Raw genomic sequence first — 23,013 nt, 5'->3', positions numbered from 1 at the left:
CTGCTGATGCCAGAGGGCCAAAAATCTGAAGATAACACATTGCTAAAGATAGAGATTCAAATTAAAGTTTAAAAATATCTTCTTGTATTTTAACAAAACTAAAGTGCAAAATCTGCAGCACTCATGCTTCACCTGGTTTCCCATAAAATAAATATACCTACACTTCTAGATCAATATGTACTAGAGTTTATTCTGAAGTAATTCCTGTTGCTAACATTAAGTATGGTTGGGCCGTACGAGGTGTTCAGAAAGGAAGAAAAGGGTAATCTGGAGTTGGCAGGAAGTTGAAAGGCAAAAGGAACACATTCAAAGGGCGGTTAAGGCTTGGGGAATTGAAAAGAGAAACTGGGCAGCTTTGGCAAATGGACAGAAAACGGTGACAGCTTTGATTATCAGTGCTGTCTTCCAGTTCTGAAGCAGCTGAACATTTTCAATTCCAGAACATCTACAAAAGCAAACAGCAGTGTGGTCACTGGGTTTTTGGAGGAGGGATAGTTTGTACTTTTGGAGGAAATAGAGGAGTCACCTCTGCAGTGGCAGGGACTGGGAAACATTACTTTAAAGAGAAAACACAAATCAAGATTTCCAAAAGCAAAAGCAAGTGCCTAAATTTAGGCTTTGAAGTCCTAATTTAAGAACAGAGAAAGTGGCTGTTTTCCAGAAAGGCTGAGCAGCCAGGCCTGACAGCACATTTCTCTCAGAAGCCAGAACAATTATTTAGATGCCTATTTTGGGGATTTTGTTAGAACTCAAGTTCAGGCACTTAGCTGTGAAAACTGGGATCTGTTTCAGGGAGTTCTTGAGCAGCTGGGTGAGAGCTGGAGCATCCTTCTGAAAGGGAGCAGGCTCCCAGTGCTTTGAGCTTTCATCTTAAAATGTTTTTTTCTGCTGCTGTTTGATTTGCTTAAAAAGGGTGCCATGGGACAGAAAGCAAACCTTTATATTTTTGTGCATCATCTTTGCATCTGGAAAGTTACTCCAAGAAGAAACTCAAGAAACACCATCAAAATGTGATGAAGAATTTTTAAATTACTTCAGAGCATAAACCCTCTAGAATGCATTTTTGTGGAAATTATAGGAGAGAATTTCCTTTGAAGGGCAGAAGCTGGTTGAAATCCTCCAGTATGTAGTAGCTGTTTCCTCAGAGAGTAATTTCTTTGCATTAGAAGAGCAGGCTGTCAATGCTGGTAGCCTGCATGAAACACTTTCTATAAATAAATTTTTGAAATGTATTCTACACGAAAAACATGTTTCTGTGTAGGCTTTAAACTGTATTTTTGATTGTCACACCAAGAAGCACCGAGGCTGTCAATGCCTGGACTGAGCAGTAGGGCAGAGCTTCACATCTTCTGCTCAAATATTTGGGTGGCTGCTGGAGCATGGTGGTTGTCTCAGCTCATAGTGCCAGAAATGAACCCAGGATGCCAAAAGATCCATAAAAACCTGTCTGTCAAAATCCAGAGGATTATTGAAAATGTAGTATTATAATGATGTTGCTCCATCTTGTTGGGGCAAGGTGCAAGTTTACCCTTTGTTATGTTTGTGTTGCAGAATTAAAGTCCAGTAATTTTGCTTGTTTAAAGCATGAGATAGGGTTTTTTTTGTCTGGATTAGATATTTGGACTTGAAGGAGTGAAATGTCTTCCAGGTTGTAAGCCTGACTGCTTCCAGATTCTGATCCAGCTTACTCTGGTCAAGTGCCTTACTGCACTGGTAAAATTTGGTGGCAGAGAGAATGATTTATTTTTCCATTGTAGAAAGGCAAGTTAGGAAAAAATAACTGTTGTATAAAGAGGTATGTGTTTTAAAAAGCATTGTGTGGCCCAGTTGGGTTCTTTTTCCCTGACTGTAAGTGCTGAATTAGGCTATGGATGTAATCAGTCATTTTCTACAAGGCCTTTGACACAGTGCCCCACATCCTTCTCTCTAAATTGGAGACATATGGATTTGATGTGTGGATTGTTCACTGGAAAAGGAGTTGGTTGGATGACCACATCCAGAGGGTACTGGTCAGCAGCTCAGAGTCCTGGTGGACAAAGTGGTGTCCCTCAGGGGTCCGTAGTGGGACCAGTGCCTCCATCAGTGACATGGACAGTGGGATCGAGTGCACTCTCAACAAGTTTGGCAACAACCAAGCTGAGTGGTGTGGTTGACATGCCTGGGGTGCCATCCACAGGGTCCTGGACAGGCTCAAGAAGTGAGTCTTGGGAGCTGCATGAGGTTCAGCAAGGCCAAGTGTGAGGTCCTGTACCTGGGCTGGGGGAGTCCGCAACCATCAGTGTGGTTTAGGGGTGAAGGGATTGAGAGCAGCCCTGCTGAGAACGTCTTGGGGGTGCTGGTAGAGGAGAGCTTGCAAACCAGAAAGCCACTTGTGTCCTGGGCTGCATCAAAAGCAGCGTGGCCAGTAGGATGAGGGAGGGGATTCTGCCCTGCTGCTCTGGTGAGACCCCACCTGGAGTGCTGCATCCAGCTCTGCGGTCCTCAGCACAGGGAAGACATGGACATACTAAAGTAGATCCAGGGGAGGTTAGTGGCTGGAGCACCTCTCCCTGTGGAAACAGACTGAGCAAGTTGGAGCTGCTCAGCCTGGGAAAGAGAAGGCTCCAGGGAGATTTTATTGTGGCCTTCAAGTACCTAAAAGGGACCTACAAGGAAAATGGGTACAAACTTTTGGATAGGGACTGTAGTGTGAGGACAAGGGGCAATGGTTTTGAACTAAAAAAAGGCAGATTTAGACTAGATGTGAGGAAGAAGTTTTTTCAGTGAGGGCATTGAAACACTGGAACAGGTTGGTCATAGCGGTGGTAGATGCCCCATGCACAAAAAACTTTCAAGATTGGATGAGGCTCTGAGCACCTTGAGTGGAAGATGGTGGGGTAGTTGGACTAGATAAGCTTCAAAGGTCTCTTCCAAACCAAGCCATTCCATGATTCTGTGAACAGTGTGCCTTGTTGTGGGATGACTTGTAGGTAAAGGAGCATTGCTGCTGCTGATCTGCTCATGTATGTGGTCAGCTGCAGAATTTGCTTACCTTACTTTCAGTATTAGGAAATAGGCCAATCACAGTGCTCCAAATGGCCACTGGTTTAATTTTTCTGGGAGTCGATGTTTCTCTGAATTGGGAAACTATTCTAATTTAAAAAGAACCCTTGTAGTTGCTGCTGTTGAAGCAGTGTTTAATGTTGTGTGGCTGTTGGCAGGAGACTTGATGCATTTTCACATGACCCCCTCTGGAACAAAAGCAGATTGTTTCCTTCTGTTTTTCTGTTACACAAATGAGTTCCTTTTGAAGCAATTTCTTTTTCTGCAAATTCTGGAAATCGACACCAGGAGTAGTTTTTCCTTTGCTGTGTCTTTTACAATCTGCTGTTGGATAATTCTGGCACAAAAAGCTGCTTTGGGGTACCAGCCCAAAAAAGTTGAGACCTCTGCAGAGAGCCTCCTCCTCTTGGGGAATGAGTTTTTCTTCCAGTTTCATACAGGGCTTCTTCAGTGTGGACTTTCATTTCCTGCTGTCGTTACTATAGCTAGGCAGAGTTTGTTTCTGGTTTTTAAGTTGCTTCATTTACATATATGCATTTTTAGTGTCCAGTAGGTATAGCAATGTATGTAGCAAGTCACTTCTGGATTGAGCTTTTTTGTATATTGTAGTATAACAAATCCTTGGTTTGGTACCAGCCTCTGCCATCTGAAGCCTTTGCCTGAGAAGCAAGGTTGAAGTCAGATGCAGATTATTGGCTGATGCAGTGCTGCATAACTAGACCAATTAGTACTGGATGAAAAGAGCAACAAATTATTTAAGTGGGGATCTCAAACAACAAAATGAATCATGCAGCAGGGAGTGGGTTTTGTGGCAATATTTAATAGCTGACAAATGAAAAAAAAAAGATGGGATGACAAAAAAAAGGTGCTTTCTCTAAATATCATTTTTTCTCCTTATAATTATATACTCATTTCTCAAAGCCTTCCTGATGTTCATGCTTCTGGTGAGACAAGTTATATTTCCTTATTCCTGAGACACCAGTGTGCCAGTGCTGTGGCCGTTCACACAGGTGCTCACAGTACCATAGCTGGTGAGGTGACATAATCCCAAAAATGCACTTTATTCTGAAGTGTTTGCTTTCTTGGGCTGGGCTTCTTAAGTCAGAAAATAAAACCAGTATGAATTAGGGCTGCAAAATACTTTCAACACTTCTGATTATTTTGATCAAGCCCTTAAGTTTGTGCCTGGTGACCAGATTCCAGTGGTGCTTCTGTGGCTTTCTGTAGTCCCAAGCACTGTGACACAAGGGAAAGTCCCTTTTGTGTGTCCCTGAGAGCCTGAATGGAACGGTGCCTGGGGCCTTGCAGTGGAAGGGTAGGAGACCACAGAGTGGAAATGCAGGACCTAAGCCCCTTGTATTTGCTTGGGCCCATGGGAAGTCAAAGCCCCTGCAGGCCTTCCAGCACTGCCTCCCAGTGCCACTTGGCACTGGGGAGAAAACAGAATTTGCATTCTGCTTGGCTTTTCTTGTTGGACCTGGATGAAATTGAGGTTTCAGTCCCAGATGACTAAAACCAGAGGATATATGGTTAATTTAACTTGCATAAATCCCCTAGAGATGGGATTTTCACAGGTGGGAGATATTTCTTTAGGTAGAACTAAAAAAAAATTAAAATAAATATGATACTTTTTTTTTTCTTAGCAAGTCACTATAAGCTTGTGTAATTGTTTTGGTTGGTGCTGTGGGTATACTGACAGCTTGTGTTGCTTATGTTACTTTCTCATAGCTAAAAATTGTTCTTAATATTAGTACTTTAGGAAAGGAGAAACACCACAAAATGAAAACCATTCTATTAGAAGTGGATAAAATTTTATTAGTGAACATACAGTACAGTTCTGGATAGACAAGAGGAAATAGGAAGAGTTGAATTTTTTTGTTTTGTTTGGGTTTTTTGGTTTTTGGTGGGTTTTTTTGTTTGTTTTTTCTTAATCAAGAAGAAAATTACTTCCTCTTCTCTTGAGAACAGCTTTGTGCACCATTGTCCCTGCTTGTGGACAGTTGCTGCTTCTTTCCTGCTTTAACCCTAGTGAGGTGCCACACCGTGAGTGCCTCTGTGTTACCAGGTGCTACTGATAAACAGTGGCCATGTGAGGACCTGACAGATGACATTTGAATTACTCTACTGATTTTGGATGAATTTTATTTGGTAATGTCTTACCAGTAAGCAGTTTCTGGAACTGGAGATGCTCATGCTATGAGATGCTGTGTTTTCTCCCTGGACTCTGCAGCCCCTCTGTCCCTGGGTGACTGTTGATCTCTTGGTTTTATGGGCTGTTAATCAGAGCTGTAATCAGTCACCTATCTGCAGGTGATAGCACAGAGACAGTGTTTACTTTTTTCCTCCTTCCCTCCTCTTCCCTAGCTAGCCTTGCTAGTTATTTTAGACTCTTCGTTAAAATAGCTTCATAGTCTATCTGAAAATTTCAGTGTTGCTGCTTTCTCAAAGTTCTGTCCTCCTCCTCAATGAGGGATCTTTCAAGATGCCAGCTTTTATTTGTGTGTACAAAATACAGAGCTAGAAAGAACTTCAGGTTAATCTGAACTCATTATTTTAAGCTTCTGTGCACCTATAACTATGATAAAGTGCTTCAGTGGGAAATGCAGCTCATACACCAATGACTCTCTGAGACTAGAATAAGCTTTATGTACTTAATATGTGCTGAGAAAGTCCATTATGTTTGCTGGAATTTTCGCATACTAGTATTTTCTTTGTTAACCCTAACAGAATGTGTTCAGATGCTGAACAGTAAACTGTTTTCCTGAGAAGAAGAACTAACTTTCTCCTTTTCTTTCCATTTCAGTAGGTTGTATAATGGAACTTGTGGATAAAACAATCAATAGTTACTTTGATGTTTGGCTTGGACCCAGAGGTAAGATTTCTCAAAAGTTAATAAATAAATGCATAAATAAAAGTAATATAATAAATACATAAATAAACTGATCTTCTTAGAACATAAGAAACATTTTTCCTCTAACCTGACATTGACAGGTGACTACTTTCTTTAGAATCTGCAAAGCATCAAAATGTCTGACAGTGTAATAAATAAGAGTCTATTCAATGCTCCTAATCTTTTGACCTGAAGAGGTCATTCTTCTTACTATCAGTTAAGCTCATGTTGTTTGTCTTAGAGGGTGACATACCTCACTCAGATTTTTGCTGCTTTTTGTTTTTAATTTAGTAATAGCTTTTATTCTAAAAAAAGCCACTTTAATTTACTTTTAATGAAATAAAAAATACTCTTGCCTTCATAACTAGATCTTCTCTGGAATTTTTCACTAAAAATATCTATGGTTTTTGAGAAACACTGCTTCTTTGAAACCATTCTTTTTTGAAGAAGCAATAGCTTTGGTAGGTTTTGCCCAGGGAAAAGCCCTGCAGGTGGAGAACTGCAGTCCTGGTCAGTGTGAGGAAGCCAGAGACTGTGGAGCCAGGACGAGCAGTGGTCTCATGCTGCAGGCTTGGGTAGGATGGTCCAGTTCCACCTGGTTCTGACCAGGGGGATTAAATGGCTGCATCCTGCACAGAGTGTGCAGAGCAGTGCTGCTCAGTGGCATGTGCCTTCTTCTTATGACTGCTGCAGTAATGCCTTTTCTCTGTCCCACTCAAGATCCAGTGATGGTGCCCCTTCTTCTCAGGAGAAAGTCTGCAGGAGATGGAACAAGCCTCTGATTCTTCTAAGTGTGTTTTCTGTTTGCTTTTATTAGTATCTTGGTGCCCTTGTTGCCTCTCTCTTCATACTAAGCCTGTTTAAATTAGCCTGGATGTTCTGATATAACATATGCATGTGCTGGCATATGGTCTCTCTTTGCTGTATGAGAAAAATCATGAACCATAAAGGTGGCAAATCAAAACAATTCCCTGCCTTGCCTACCTACTTTCCAACCTACAGTTTTAAGGCCTCCTTTCATACATTCAGGATTCATGTATGACTCTAAAACTTAAGTCAAGACTGTGAATGACAGCAATACTTGAATTATTCATTTATAGTTTGGTTAACTTGGTTTCAGTACTTTGGGATGACTTTAGTGAGAGGAGTGAGGTACTGTGCTGTTGCTGGGTATGGACAACACAGATGTGGTTCAAAAGGATCGCACTAATGTTCCAAGTAGTCCCCTAAAATTCTCTGATTGAGGGTGGTTTATGTGCTTTTCCTGAGAAGCTGATGCATTGCCAACCAGACTGGTTACTCAGCTGCTCTGTGTGCCATTGCTCATACAAGAACTTCAAAGTTTAATTCTTTCTAATAGCACATACATAAGTCTAATTGTCTTAGGATTGACTGGAAAATAATTATTAGGATCATCCACCTATAACTACAGAGGTATCTGCTTCACTCCTAGGTTTGCTGACTCTAGGAAATAAGATATGTACCATCAGGAAAGGTTGGCTTGAGAAAATATAGGGGAGAGATTTGTTGAAGCTTTTCTTTATAATTATCTGTGGTATTCAAGTGGGTGACAGTTCTGAATGGTAAGGAGTATTTAAAAATAATAATAATAACTTAAGAATATTGTCGCCTTAGGAAAATAATTATTTCTGCTTTCTTAAATACGTAAATAAAATTGTTGTTTGTAATTAGCAACGTGGCCATTAGCAAAAGGGCTTGCTGCACTTCCTTTGTCTTTCTTTGGTATTCCAGCACTGGAATAATTTTGGGTACAATTATTTTTAGTTGTGTTGAATTCTCTCCTTACAAAATCTGAGTGTTTGTATGTTTTTGTTTGTTTGTTTCAGACCCCAGAGTAAAAGGATGGCTTCTTCTGGAGAACTATACACCTACCTTTATCTTCTCAGCCTTGTACTTACTGATTGTATGGCTAGGACCAAAGTACATGCGGAATAAGCAGCCCTTCTCATGCAGGGGTATTCTAGTGATCTACAACCTTGGACTTACACTGCTTTCTCTGTATATGTTTTATGAGGTAAGAGAAAAAGGGTTGCTCAGGCTTATTTTGCAGGGTCTGTTTTAATTACATTGGCTGGTGTTGAAAGTAGAGCAGTGCCTCTGAATTCGGGAAGCATCTGCAGAAGTGGTGCAACCATTTTCAATGTCACTTGTCTGGAAAGAAAACCCTAATTGTAGTGTTACCTCTAAGGATGGTGTGAAACAAACCTTGCCTTAAACATCCTTGCAGATCTTGGTTAGCAATGTTACAAATGCACTTTGCTCAGCTGGTGCAACTGAGGTCCTGATCCTTCAGCATGAACTTGGCTCCTCCTTCAGTAATGTCTCCTTGCTCAATGTGATTGTGCTGGTGGTCTGTAGAAAGTACTTTGTAGCAAAACTGTGGCTTTATCTGCAGGGCAAAATGTTTTATTCGTTTGTGTTTAATCATGCACACACTCCTCGCATCTATTTCTGTAAGCTTGCAATAGGTTCTTTTGCGTCCTCTCAGTCTTGCTGGGGAAAAAAATGTTGCTGAAAGAATGCCATTGTGATTCATCTGTTTGTTTGAGCTTAAAAATCTAAACATAAAAATAGATTTCAGACTGAATTGAACTTCCTGTGGACTTATTTTCTTTTGTAAAAACCCAAAGATTTAGGCAGTGTAAAGTTTTCCACTTCCCAGAGAGCTCTTTAGCTGCTTTTACTCAGAACTATCTGCTTTTGTTCAAGTGAAAATGAGGAACTATGGTAGTGTAAATAATGATGTGGTCAGAAAATTACTCTTTGCTTTAATGTACAGAATATTCTGGCACACTCTTAACCAAAGTATTTCTTCTTTCTGTAAGGAGGTATTTAATTTTCAACAGCCTCTTTTCAATTCTTTCACTACAGCGTATTCAAATACAACCTAGGACTAAAACTACTAATCTCTCTCTCTCTCTCTCTTTTTTTTTTTTTTTTTTTTTTTTGCATGAGCTTAGGAGAGAATATAAGCTGTGCTTCTCCTTTAAGTTTGTAGTTAATTCTATACTGTTTTACAAGGTGAGTGTTTAGAGATGAAGTGATTTAAATTCAATATTGTTTCTCAATGTGTAGTGAATTGTCTACTCAAAATTTATTGGGTTGGTTTATTAAGAAATTTGATACTTAATTGTTCAGTTGGGAGCAGTAGGATTCAGTAGGTACTTGGAGGAGCAGTTGGATTCAGTAGGTACTTGGAACTACTTCTGTTCTTGATGTGCTTACATTTCTAAATTCCTTGTCAGGGTGTTATAATCCAGAAAAATATGTGTTGATCAGTTTAATTTGTCTAAATGTAGTGTTGATGTTGACTTCAATATTTATCTGCATTATTTGATGCATGTGTTATTTACAGTTATATAGTGATCTGTTGTTTTAACCTCCAGTAATGTTATTGAGAGTTTAGAAGTACAGACTTGTCTTCAGTTGTACCAAGTGTGAATACTTGGAATAATACTCATAGCTTCTAAATTACTGTAACATTCTGCTGTGTTACAAAACCCGCTGGTAAATTTGAACATGAGAAAATACCCGAACTGTTGATCCTATAAATGTCTTTTTCTTGCTAACAATAAACTGGTTATCAAGGGAGGACTGTTCATTATATGCTGAAGAAGTCCTCATACTTGTAACCAGATAAATAGCTTTTATATTGTGGAGCAATGACACAACTAAAATACAGTGAATATTAAGACCCCTCCTTCCTACATAATAAAACACTTAATGTGAAAATGAGTGTTGCTCTTAATCTAGTATTATCCATATGGATCTGTTTGTTGGTATTGTGAATATACCTTCTCCTTGTAAATGGACATACACAAAGCTAGAGCGTTATGAAGATTATTAAACACATTATAGTGGCAATAAAATGTGGTTGGCAGCACTTACAAGCTGGATGTGAGGGCAGGTGATGCTCTGCAACAAGGGACTGATCCCATAAAAATGCTGCAAAGCAGAGAGCCATGCTGACTTAACACCACACTGCTTGATATTTGCAGGGAGGGAACTAAAGGTCATAGGGGAAAAATGGGTTCTTGCACCTCTAGGTATGTTCTCTATCTGAAGTACCTGCACAGCATGTGATACCCTTGCTCATATCTCATCAGTCCTGGAAATTTTCCTTTGAAGGATTAGCCATATATCAGTACTTTATAGTACACTTACTTGCTTTTAAGACAGAATGATGGGGAACAGCATTCAGAAAACTTGAGTAACTCCCTGTTCTCCTTGTTGTAAGGAGCTCTCAAAACTCCATTTTGAGTTTCAGTTGGATTAAAATTTTTCAGTCCTACTGTCAGGGAAATCATAAAATGTCACCATTTATGAACTTGTTTAGTAGCGTGTCTGAAAAGAAGTTGCTTTAATAGCTTGTGTACAATACACCTGAAACCCTACTTTGAAGTTTTTCCTGAGTTACAGCTGTGGTGATTCAGGTCGTGAGTCATAGCATCACAGCTCAGTTTGCATATTATGTGTCCAAAACAAGATGTTAAAGTGAGGTGTCCTCCCAGCTGGGATGAAAAGGATAACCTGCTTGGTTTTCTGACCTTTATGTCTGAATGAATGATTGTAAGCAATAACGTGGGGGAATTTGGCATCGTAGGATTTGTGTAACTCTAGGTGTTGTGTACTTTGGTCTAAAATCACTAGACATTTTAGACCTGTTATGTGGAATTCCTAATAGTTTCTCTCTGTGCTTACTATACCTTTTTCATTAGGCTATTTAATGACTTGGCTGGGTTTTGGTAATCGCAGAGAAGTGGACTGCTGTTGTCCCAGACAATATAACAGACAAGGCAGATCCAGGGGAGCTGGAGAGATTTTTCCAGGCTAATTTGTCACATACTCCAGCAGGACAGGATGTTCTTTAGGGTCAAACAATGCTTTATTCTGTAAAAATCTACAGTGCTTGGACTTAAGGAGAAATAACACTCTTATGTCTCAGGCAGGGGCATCAAGGAATGGCTTCCTGTGTGTGGAGAAGGTGCTAGCAGGGACTGGCAGTGGGGTATAGGATATGGGATGATCACCTGCTGGCTGCACGGCTGTGTCTGAGGAGCTGCAGGAGCAGCTGGAACAGCAGAGGCAGCACTGCTTCCCCTGGGCTGCTGCTCTGTGCTGGGATCACAAGGTGTCTTGCAATGCTGTGACCCGTGCCCGTGCAAGGGCCCGTGCCTCTCTGCTTGAGTCTCAGCTGGGTAACTTAGCTGAGGGGGGAGAGTGCCAGGTACCCGATTGCACTGCACACAGACCTGTGTTATTTTGGGGGAGTTTGTTAGCAAAACTGGCCAAGTGATCTGCATCACCTGGGCTTACGTTAGAGAAAACTGGTCAGTGATGAAAGCTCACTTTCTTAAGTGATCTCTTTACTGTACTTTTTCTTCATCTGAAAAATTCCCTACTGCGTCTGCCTGAGAAAAGTCTTAGGTTTTCCTGATGAGTGAGGTGTTCCATATGCAGTAGGAAAAGTGTAGGAAGCAGGGGACTCTGTGCAGATGTGCTGTGTCACACGAGCCATGGGTGGCAGCTAGGCTGCTCTTTCCTCTCAGCTTTCTTTCTCCGCCTTCCTGAAGCTCTTATCTCTGCCCTGGGGTAACTGCATTCATGTAAAGATAAAGTTCAGTATCTGTGCAGGCATGTGCTTGCTTTGATCAGACGTTAACTTCTGTTTCTCTTCATTCTAATCTAGCTCTGTTTTGAGCCTTGTAAACCCATCACGCCTTGACACTGTGATGCAGTGCTAGGTCCCTTATCTGCCCCTCTCCAGTGAGTCTCAGACTTTAGTTTTATCATGAGAAAAAACCAAAGTCCTCCACAGTAACACCTCTCCTCCACCCAGTCAGACTGGTATTAATGTCCTGGCCTATTTTGGTAGCAGAGGTGATAAAAAAGCATGGGCCACAGCATTTCAAAGAATTCAGCAACAGAATTACAAAATAAAAGTGATAGGAAAAAAGAAAACTTCATTGCAGGGGAAGAAAGTGTGGGTTGTTTCAGCACAAATGGAATCTTGAGCTGCAGGTTTTCTCCTGAGCTGAGGGGCTTGAGTTTGAGTACCATTTTAATTGGCTTATGAACTGTCTTTTTGTGCTGCTTAGAAACCATGTGAAGTGGTTTGCTCAAGTGCAAATGGCTATAATTGGCCTTTTCTGGACATGTTAATTTCTCAAGAGAAGATTTGCCTGTGGTTGTCCATGAGCAGTGCCATCAGCAGGCCTGGACTCCTGCCAGCCTGAAGACGAAGGACTTCTGGAGAGAACGGGCATGGAATGAAAGGTTGTCTCAAGGCTGTGTTGGCAGAAGAGCCACCGCTCTGTTTGTGGGCAAGTTTCAGACCTACTGTACAGTGGTGTAAGGCGGTGTTGGAAACGCTGGCCATCCAGGGAGCAGACCACAGCAAGTGTGAGCAAGGACTTAAATGCACTGCTGGAAATTTGTGACCCCTCCTTACCGCTTTTGTGGTGGCAGGGAAGCAGCTTCCTGGGACTGTACACCTGTGTATAATGGAGCCATTTGTGGTCATGTTTCAGAGTGATCTCTTGGTTTTGTTTTCTGAAGCCTTCCAGCATGGGATGAAAGCATTGTGGGTGCAAGAAATAATGATGCCAGGCAAAGGAACAGCTGGCTAAATGGGGAAGATGATTTATACGTTGTATGTTGCGCTGAGTAAGGTTTGTGGGCAGCAACAGCAGTTTGTGGGCAGCTGTAGCATCTTTTAACCAATTAGTTCCTTCTGGAAAGTGGGAAATGAAATTATTTGTGTAACTATACTAGCTATTTATGTGATAAAAGATGCTGACATTTCCTACAAATGTTGCTTTTCTTATGTCATTTGTGGCTGTGAGAGTATTACAGTTCCTAGCATACAATAATATGTTCTTTTGTAAACAAGGGAGTACTCAGGTTGAGGTGAAGCCACTGCTCATAGCCACACTGTTGCCATTGTCCTTTAGAGAGGTGGGATCCATGGAGACACCTTTGGTTGCATTACACTTCAGATGGTGAACTTGTACTGCTTGCAGGAAAAGTGCTGTGGATTCACTATGCCAGCCTTTACTGGGAAGAAGTTTATGTAATGCAGCATTAATGATGGACGTTGTTGGGATTAATTGAAATGTAAACAATGTGATTATCCTTCTATTCCTAACACTTCCTTGAACTATGAGAACTGTATGAAAACATCTGTAAGCTCTTAACATGATCACAGCACAATGTGGTGTTCTGTCTGAGGGACTGGCGGGCGCTTGCAAGGCATGCAGTCTTCCCTCAGTGGCCTGAAAGTGGCTTGGTGCAAAGCTTGCTCTGGGGCACAGCTGGGCCTTCAGCAAGGTACCACTTCTAAACTGGTGTCCTCTGCAGGGCCCTGCAGCCAGGAGAGGAGTCCTTCCATGGCTGCCTTCTCTTTGTTGCTTGGGTAGGGAAGGTTCCTGGGTCTGCTGCTGATGTGCACAGCTGCCCTGCCCTTGCTGTGGCAGGGTGCTATTGATTGATCTCTAATACAAGAGATGCTTTCAGATCTGTATATTATGATATAACTAGATGTACATTTTTTCCCCTAAATTGAAGCAATAATACTATCTCAGAAGGTCAAAAATAATGACCTAGGCTGACTGAGTATTTTAAAAGCTAATTTAGGAGGAAAATGAGGCATGAAGGAAATAACTTTGGGGAAAGGTAGATCATTTATGTGATAATCTTTATTGAACCTTTTAAAATTAGCTTCCCATTCACAGTTCTGAGCAGCATTTAGTCATACCAGTTATTGTAGTCCTTTAATCAAGTGATCTTTTAAAATTACTTTTAGTGTAAGGAATTCCTACTGTGGCTTTGCAAAGCTATTTTTTATCCTGCAGATAGATAAGGCCAACTTGCTCCTGCCTTTCAGATGTTTTATAAGATACCTAACAATTTTTTTTTCACTTGGGAGTTGCCTCAAGTTGTTACTCCTCTCCTCATGCTATGCCCCAGAGGAAGAACATGTTTATAAACAATATTCAATGATCCCTTCTGTTGAACTATTAAAGGAGATATTAAAGCATGTCTTTGCACGTGCTCCCTTCTCCCATTCAACCTTCAACCTGTCCTACCATCTCCTACCATCTGTGAAAGGGTGAGAACATCCAGCATGGATCTTGTTTCTCTAGAGATTAGAGCCAGCCCTCCACAGCAGACACCCTGTCATCTGTCATGACTAATAGCTGGTCATTACTCTTTATAGTGACTCCGTTATGTTTGAGGTGTTACTTGTTATGCCAGGAAGTCAGGCAGGCAGTGGCGTATCCTGCAGAGGAAGTCACTTATATTGGGAAGGATGTAATGTGCTTGGGATGAGTGAATTGCTTAAAAAGATCTTGAAGAATGGCAATGCAGTGAAGCATGTGTTGTTAGCTGTTAAGGAGAGCAAAGCTGAAAATATGCCCTGTCATGTGGTTGAAAAAACTGTAGTCACATCTCTTGAGTATAAAATTTTTTAAAGATGTAGCTCTTTCCAAAAGTAATCAGAAGAAAAATGTATTTACTGAACTTTGGTTATTTATTTTCTCTAACAATGAGATCATCAGCAAAGAAGGAGACTTCACTCTGAAAATGCTCACACTGTGGGATAAGTGGGGATAAAATGTTTTCTCCTATTTTTATTCTGGTATACCCCAATTGGGAGAATTTATTAATTCACCCTTCACTGTGATTCCATCACTGCTTGGGACTTGAATTCAAGCTGATGCCACTCTCAGGTGCCCAGGATTTTCTTGACACCAGATGTTTGGGCTGAGCCACTGTGGGTTTGCAGGTGCCATGGAGTTCAGCCTCTTCCCCAAATAACAATTTTTTTTTTTATTTGCTCAGCTGGTGACAGGAGTATTAGAAGGAGGATACAATTTCTTCTGTCAGGATACACACAGTGGAGGAGAGGCTGATATGAAGGTACTGTAATCGAGACTTAGAGCTGGAGATATTTCAAATTGTCTACTTGAGTGTAAGTGGAGAGCAGAACAGTATTGATTATGCACATTTTGGTTAAACTATAATCTTTTTTCCTCCTTTTGCAGTACAATAGACAATGCACTGTCAGACATAATAGTTAATCTATGATATATTCATGGCTGGTATTTTTGTAAGTAATTATTTGCAAATTTTCAAGAGTCCCCAGATCAAAAAATGAGGACCTGGTCTTCAGACTGTATCCAACCACTTCGTGTTGAGACTACCCTTCTCTTTCTGAGATGTGGTGATGATTTCTTCCGGTCACACTTCTGACCTCTCCTTTACAGAGAGCACTGCAGCACCAGCTCTCATTAAGTGTTTTCTTATTTCTGCCAGGACAGCCCAGGTGCACAGCAGTAGCCTCATGAAGCAGTCTTTGTCATCCTGTTTTCAGCTGTAGCTGTAGATTTATACCTCGATATCTCCTGTGGAGAAACCTGAGGCAGAAGTATTACAGAAGATCCCAGCAGTGTCTTCAGTCCTAGTGGTGCAAGACAGAATCTGGGTTTTTAATCACTTAGATAACATAAGAGTTGAAAACCCCCACAATGTGAAATGCTTCTAAAACTTGTTTCCTCCTTCCAGATTATACGTGTCCTCTGGTGGTACTATTTCTCCAAACTCATTGAGTTCATGGATACCTTCTTTTTCATTTTGAGGAAAAATAATCATCAGATCACTGTTCTGCATGTCTACCACCATGCAACAATGCTGAACATCTGGTGGTTTGTTATGAACTGGGTGCCTTGTGGTCACTGTAAGTACTGGGTTATGGTGGGGGAACTTCTGCAACAGGGGCTTTGTTTTGGTGGTTTTTTGATCAAACCAAACATCTCTGGTACCTTCAGCTGCAGGATTTGTTCTGTACCATATTAAGCTGCTTTGCTGAATTGCAACTATTGTAGATGGTTGCAGGAATTAAGCTGCCAGCACAGCCTCTAGGAAAGGAATGTCTATGTAGATTGAAGAATTTGTGTGGCAGTGTGACATTTATCAGGTGCGTTACCCCAGGTCAGATACCCATCCAACTTGCTTTCTCTATTTTTGCTGTAGTTACAGACCCTCTGATGAAACAATACCCTTTTCCAAGTCAAGCCAGAAGCTTGTTTCAGCTGTAAAACAGCTAAAAGTGACTCTAGTCCTTGTATCTGTAAAATTCACTTGAGATATTACTTTCTTAATTTAATCTCATTATACCACTGGCCATAACAAAGGATTTCAATTAGAATCTTGTCCCCTGAGCACTAATGAACATGAGCAAATGAATCTTAAGTGGAAAATTTCCATGTCTCTCTTGTCTAAATCCTGCTAACCTTTGGCCATCTGACTTTAATTCTTTACTTCTACTGCATTTAGCTGGCATTTGCTTTCCTAACTGCATTATCATGGCTTAGCTGTGGTTAGGATGTGCAGCTTATAGGTACTGGCTTTGTTGAACACTGTTCAAGAGAAACCTTTTCAAACCCGATGGATGTGAGCTACTGGCAATGCAGACTAAGAGGCTGCATTCCTCAGGAGTCTGGTCTCTGAGCCAAGCAGCATAGAAACTTGTATTTGTTTTGTGTTGTCAGCACAACAGTGAGTAATACTGAACTTATAAAAAGTCTGCATCTGGAAACACGTTCTCCTGCAAGGAAGTCAGTCCTTGTTCATACAGCAGTCAAAACTGTGTCTGTGTAGAATCTATCTTGTGCTCATGTGGTCTTGAAAACACTTTTGTACTATTTCTAGTCATGTGCTTTTCTTCTTCCAAGCTTTATGTTCTGTTATGTAATCACAGCTCAATGCAGTTCAGTGTTAAGCGGGAAGTTTCTTTAATGACTAAAGGTGCTGTAAACAAGGACAAATAAAATAGCTAACTTGCAGTTTCTGAAGGTATCTGAAGCTTTTTGGTTATAAATTTAAAAATTGGCTCCTGCCTGGAAGGAAGTGAAATCAGCCTAAAAGTAGATGGGTGAAACTATTGATTGATTGGTGTGTGAGCATTCCTTCTTTTTATCAGTTTCCTCAGTTCCCTCGAGAAACTATCATGTAGATGTAAAAAAAGAGTAATTTGAGGAAACAAAACCAGAAGGCTGGTGTAAAGCACAAAGCTGCAAAGCAGCTCAACTACTCCATTGGATAGGGAGAATAAAAAACAGGGTAAAAAAAGAACCGTCTTGCTTTTCTTCTAAGAGAAATCATATTTTAAATAGTAACATTTTGAACTTGTTATTTTTGTAGGTTCCATGAAACAGCATGTTCCTGGTAATGCAGTGTACTTTCTTTTTCCCTTGCCCTTTTTTTAGCTTACTTTGGTGCCACACTGAACAGCTTTATCCATGTCCTCATGTACTCCTACTACGGACTGTCTGCTGTTCCAGCAATGCGTCCTTATCTGTGGTGGAAGAAGTACATCACTCAGGGGCAGCTGGTGAGTGATTTGCTCTTCAGTGCTTCAGCAGGCTCTTGTATTCGTGATGAGCTCCTGTTGTCTTTACCAAGTCAGGAAGTTTTGATGGGATAGGAGAAGAGAGAATGAGAGCTAGTACCTTCCACCTAGTGCCTACATCACCTTAGAAATCCAGCTTCTGCACGTCTGTTTGCTCTGTTCTCAGGCCGATGGGGACTGGGGATGTACATCAATCAATGCTGAGGTCTGTGGGATCTTTCTCTCCCACACCACATCATGTGGTTAGATGCATTTGGGAGTTGCAGTGCTGGGATTTCTGGCACTCAGTAGCCAGGGAGGAGGCTTTTCTTACAAGCCCTCTTGAGCTAGCCTGCTCTTCCCTGTTCTTGGTTGGTCAGGCTGGGACAGACCAGAAACCGAGTGCAATGCCATCCACAGCTAACAAGGGCCATTCTAGTCCTGCGGGACAATGCCTTTTCTGTCCTACTTTTGCATACAGTTGCAAGTGGTTTATTAAAAACTATTCAATATTTCTGCTCACTTTCTGCACTTTAAATGGGCAGATTTTTCCTCTTGTAATTCTGTGTTGGACTCCTTACATCTGTTTGCATTGTTGCTAGTGGATGCAGTGATGAAGCCTGACCACTGTGTGCTGGAGGTGGTAAGAGCAGTGTAATAAAGTAATGCAGTACATGCTGTAGTGATACTGCATGAGAACCAGGTTTCAATGTGTACAACATGTCAGAACACCACAAGGAAATGTGCATGAGTGTTCTCTCTTCCCCATTTTGCAGGGGGAGAAACTGAAACCTAAATTATTTTGTTATATTTTTCTCCCCCCCCCACCCCAGCGCTTCTCAGAGCTGTGAATAGTTTTAATATTGGCTGGTGATGATTAATAATATTTACTGCCAGCAATTCACAGTGTTGATGTTGATTCTCAACGTGGTTTTTTTTTAACACTGTTCTTCCTGAAGGATGGCTAAGTATTGTAGTTGAGGGCTCATTATTTTCATGGGAGGCATGGGGGGGTTGCTTTGGTTTGAGGTTTGTTTCTGTTTTTCTTTCCAGATTTAGGCTCTATTCTTTATCCTGCTTGTTGAAGTGCTACAGAGTACAGTGTCTGGGGGCTTCAGTTGCTACCCTGGCTGTTGTCATAGCTGCTTTCACTTCCTTGCCTGCTCTGCATGCATAGCTGTTAGGGCAGCAAAATAGCAGAGCAGAACAAACAGTCTTCCCTTTTTAAATAAACATTCCCTAATCTGGTAGCCTTTATGTGAGTATGAATTTTGCCTAAGGCCCTCTGCATCACATAATCCCAAACTCTGTTTTTCCAAAATAGACAGTTAAAGATAATTGGAACCTTATCCTCCTCCCTGGCTCCCCAGCTTCCCTGCAGCCTTTACCCCAAAAATTCTTCACTGGAACCATATGTTAGACAGTTCCTGTCTGTGGGAAGGGATTGCAGGGGTCTGTGTGCAGACCAAGTAACCCCAGGTCTTTTGCAGCTGAAGCAGTGAGATGCAGATCTACTCCATTAGGGTGGTAAAGTCATATCCCACTGAACTCTCACTGGGAAGAAGGTGGTCTTTCTTCCTTGGGGCGTTTATATATCAGTTCTGCGTGAGTTCCTCTAATGTTCTAAAATGGAAAAATACAAATAAACTTGCTTAACAGGATACCACAATCTGAATGTCTGCTACCTCAGGTTTATGGAGAAAACACTTGCCAAACACACAATATTACATACTCTTTACTTGTTTTGGAAATTACTGTTGAGGTTTTGGTAACACATGGGTTTTTTCCTCCTTCCATTAATGTGCTCCATTTCTCTCATTTTTGTTTTCTCTCCCCAGATTCAGTTTGTCTTGACAATCTTCCAGACCAGCTGTGGTGTTGTTTGGCCGTGTGCATTTCCTCAGGGGTGGCTGTATTTTCAGATTTCTTACATGATTTCTTTGATTATCCTCTTCACAAATTTCTATATTCAGGTAAAAGTAACATTTATCAACTCTTTCTAGCATTCTGCTGGCTGTATCTCACTGGAAAGCTGTGACAGAAAGATATGCTTGAAATGTCCTTTTGCTATCCTTCACTAACATGCATATGTTCTTGAAGTACTACACTTGTTGATCCACCCTCTACTTTCAAATCTTCTGGTGCTTTGTACCCATAATTCAGAATGCTTAGTAATTTCAGTAAGCCAGTTATACAAAAAAATGGCTTATTGCAATTTTAACTGCAGGTAAGGGAGAGGAGGAGCTTTATGTAAGACAAAGCTTTCCAGTCTGAAATAAACCAGCAGCATGTGAACCTGTGAAGTACCTGAAGGAGTTGTTAATTTCTGCTTTTACAAGGGGAAAGCTCGGTTTTTAATCCAGGGAAATTTTCTAAACTTACAACATGCAGAAATATTGATTTTGTTCACTTCTACAGGCACCTTTTTGTATTTTCATATGGAAAATTAGTGGGTTTAGTTGTTTTTCTACAAATCTGATTTCATGTTTCAACAGATCCAAACTTGGTATGTGTTATTCTGAGCAGTTCATAACTGGGCTCTGTACAAAGATGTACAACTGCTGTCCACAGAAAATCATGTACTACTGAAGGCAGAAAATCAAACCAACAGACTGCTGCCCCCAAACAAGCAAACTCTGTTATGTGGTTCAAATGTCATTTGAGAGATTTGGGTGTTTTGGTTCTGGAATGATTCATGGGGGGATACACAGCAGGCTTCCCTGTCTGTACTTCTTAGAACCATGAATTCTATCACTTGCTGCATATGAACATGCTAATTAAACATCATTATACTCCACATGTTACTTAATTTTCTTTGCCAATTTTGCTTATATTTTAACTTTTAATTGTTTAGATCCCTTTCACACAGAAATTTGACAAAATGTGCTTTTGTCAGGCAGCTGAGCCCCTTTGAAAAAAACTTACGTATATTTTACTGTCTGTAATTTTTTAGTTTCCCTGATCCTGCCAGTTTTTGATTCTTGTGTTAGCCAATGGAAATTCCCATCACATTTCTGTCTGTGAACTTCCCTCACTTCTATTGTTTACCTACTTCTTGTTCTGGCTTTGTTCAAGATACTGTCACCTGCAGTGCCTCAAACCTCCTTCCTCACATGTCATTTTGAGTATATTCTTGTCCCATAGTCTGCTCATAAAATTGCTTCCCTTGTTTCTAATTTAGTGTTAGTATAACACTGCCATCATACTGCCAAGCCTTTTTCTTTTCAAGTGAACTACTCCTCTCACTGTGATGAATGAAAGGCGTAGTGTAGTCTCATGCACAAAAAGTGGTTGAGCTTGTTAGACTCTTACTCTCACCGGCACAAGGGCTTTAAAAAAGATGAATGCAAGTTTACTTTTGTGTTTTTAGAATTACTGTGAAGAAGTGGTTATTCGTGTCTAATTAAACAAAACCATGTGTCTTTCCGTGTATTTTAGACTTACAACAAGAAGGCATCCTCGAGGAGGAAAGAGTATCAGAATGGCTCCACGGCCATTGCGAACGGGTACACAAACAGCTTTTCTTCCCTTGAGAACAATGTGAAACAAAGGAAACAAAGGAAGGATTGAAGACCAAACTGAAAAACCATTTTGATAACCCCAACAACAAAATCATCTGATTGTAAGCACAATGAGAGTTGTGCAGTAATACTCTAATGGCTACTGTAACTATTCCTGCCTAGAATAGTGTGATTTATGTAGGACTTAACCAGTGCAAACACCCTAGAAACTGTATACAGAACATAAAAGTAGGTTAAAGTTTAAAAATAATTCTGGGCTGTCACTGACCCTGCTATAGACTATGGAAGGGAGTATTATCATATTATCCGACACTGCTGTTGCCTTACTAGTCAATATGATAGGTGCTGAATTATGATTCACAATTTGAAAACACTGTAATCTAAACCTCCATTTTTTAACTATAGATCATGCATGTGATTGTAGAGGTAATTTGTATGATGCTGGTTTCAGTAGATAAACACACATGCCTTAAATTAAAAAGCAGGGCCCAAAGCTTATTACTGGTTTAAGAATTAGGGTATGTTTCAGCTTTTCAGTTGATTGACTTTTTATCAAAAAGTCACTTAGAAGAATCCATTGATCATTTTACTGTTCTGTATGTGATACACAATACTACGTATCTCTTACTCGATACAGTGAAATTGGAAATGGCACATTTAGTTTTGTATATTTGGCTTTAATTGACTCAACAGTCACAAAACAGATGGAAAAGTTATTTTACCTTTTTAATAGATCTTATTTTTTTATTTGAAGTACATCACTAACATAAAAGTAATTGGCGCTTACACAGTCGAGTAAGATTTAAATATTGTCTCTAAAGTTTAGAGCATATACAGGGTGGACCCATCTATTCTTTTTACTTTTTTCTTTTTTTCTTTCTTATTTCTGAGAATTCTTAAATGCTAAATGAAGAGTGGTTTTTAATATGAAACTGGCAGTTTCAAGTGTTATTACCATAGCCATATCCATATTTTAGGAGCTACTGTTTAAGTCTGTGACATATCCAAAAGTATATTTAAAAGTGGAGCCAGAAAGATGCTTTTCTGATGGAATTGTCTGTATGTAAGTTGGTATCTGAACTGTTCTTCATGTAGCATACATTCACCTTAAAAATGTGCCTAACACAAAAATTTTTTTTCCCCAAATAAGCAAGTTTAAACAGTTTAAGTCATAGCTAATGTTTTTTAAATGTTACTGAAATGTGCTGGAAATGTCTGTTTCTGTAATGTGAGTTGTGTATATCACTGGTAATGTTTTGGCTTGTTATCTAAGGATTTGGTTTGAGTGCTGGTTAAGGTTACTCCTTCTTGTAAAATGCTGTCTTGCACATATGAGGAGTCAGTTGCAGAGCCAGTATCTGTTGCTGGTATTCTGGTATCTTCCATGGTGGAGTCCATTAAGCTCTGAAAAATTGAATTGTGCAAGACATTCTGCTGGTCATTGCTCGAGTTTGACTATTTGGTTTTTTGATATTTATATAAATGCCAGTTTTAACACATTTAATTGTTTTTAAATATTTTTTAAATTTTTTGCACATCTCTTAAGGAATTAATAAGTTCTCTTACTAGCCTTGTGGGTTTTCATTCCTCGTTTTGAAGGAGACAGTGTCTGTTATGTTTACATTATCAAAGCTTGTGCGTGTGTCTTCATTTCTAGGTACTGGTTTGCAGAGTCTTTACATAGCTCAGTACAGCAGCTATAATGTTCAAAATAGGCTGTCTAAATGTGCTAGAAATAAACTCTCGGCTCTTCTGAATATACTTCATTGTTAATGTTTGACATGGTTTAATCATTAAAACACTTTTGATGATCTCTGCCTGAATTCTGTGGGATTTGTACAGATTTAATGCATTGCCCCATCCTGTGTCTGGCCGAGGAGCAGCCACCATGATGGAAGAACAGCTGCAGATACTCAGGGACATTTAGTGTACCAGAGATTTGGCAACACATTCTTTACAGAAACCTTTGGCAGTTACTAAACACTGTTCCCTTGCCTGGCTGTAGAAATACTGGTCCGTGTGATGGATTTAACTCCCGCTGGGATTACTGACTCACTGAATGCAGAGCAGTCACAATAGCTTGAGACGAAGAGTGCCAGGAGCAAAGCTTAATGTGACTGAGAGGGGCTTCCTTCCTCAGCTGCCCT

General features: G+C 40.4%; 1 protein-coding gene across 4 annotated transcripts in view; it reads left to right on the top strand.

Annotated features, from left to right (window-relative positions):
• Positions 1-22,677, top strand: part of ELOVL5 (ELOVL fatty acid elongase 5) — a 38,751-nt gene extending 16,074 nt beyond the window's left edge. For 2 of the 4 annotated variants that reach the window (XM_041477453.1, XM_041477454.1), the window contains exons 2-8: positions 5,846-5,914; positions 7,780-7,967; positions 14,798-14,875; positions 15,521-15,692; positions 17,224-17,348; positions 19,184-19,318; positions 20,784-22,677. In XM_041477453.1, the coding sequence (XP_041333387.1) occupies positions 5,857-5,914; positions 7,780-7,967; positions 14,798-14,875; positions 15,521-15,692; positions 17,224-17,348; positions 19,184-19,318; positions 20,784-20,915 (888 nt within the window). In that variant the 5' untranslated portion in view covers positions 5,846-5,856 and the 3' untranslated portion in view covers positions 20,916-22,677. The remainder of the gene's footprint in view (positions 1-5,845; positions 5,915-7,779; positions 7,968-14,797; positions 14,876-15,520; positions 15,693-17,223; positions 17,349-19,183; positions 19,319-20,783) is intronic. The other 2 variants (XM_041477455.1, XM_041477456.1) reach the window with 1 other exon arrangement.
• The last annotated feature ends 336 nt before the right edge of the window (positions 22,678-23,013 follow it).

This window comes from Pyrgilauda ruficollis, unplaced genomic scaffold (genome assembly GCF_017590135.1).
Source record: "Pyrgilauda ruficollis isolate IOZ18807 unplaced genomic scaffold, ASM1759013v1 scaffold40, whole genome shotgun sequence".
Lineage (NCBI taxonomy): Eukaryota > Metazoa > Chordata > Aves > Passeriformes > Passeridae > Pyrgilauda > Pyrgilauda ruficollis.
The sequence above is the reverse complement of the archived record's forward strand: the minus strand, read 5'-3'. Positions and strand labels throughout refer to the sequence as shown.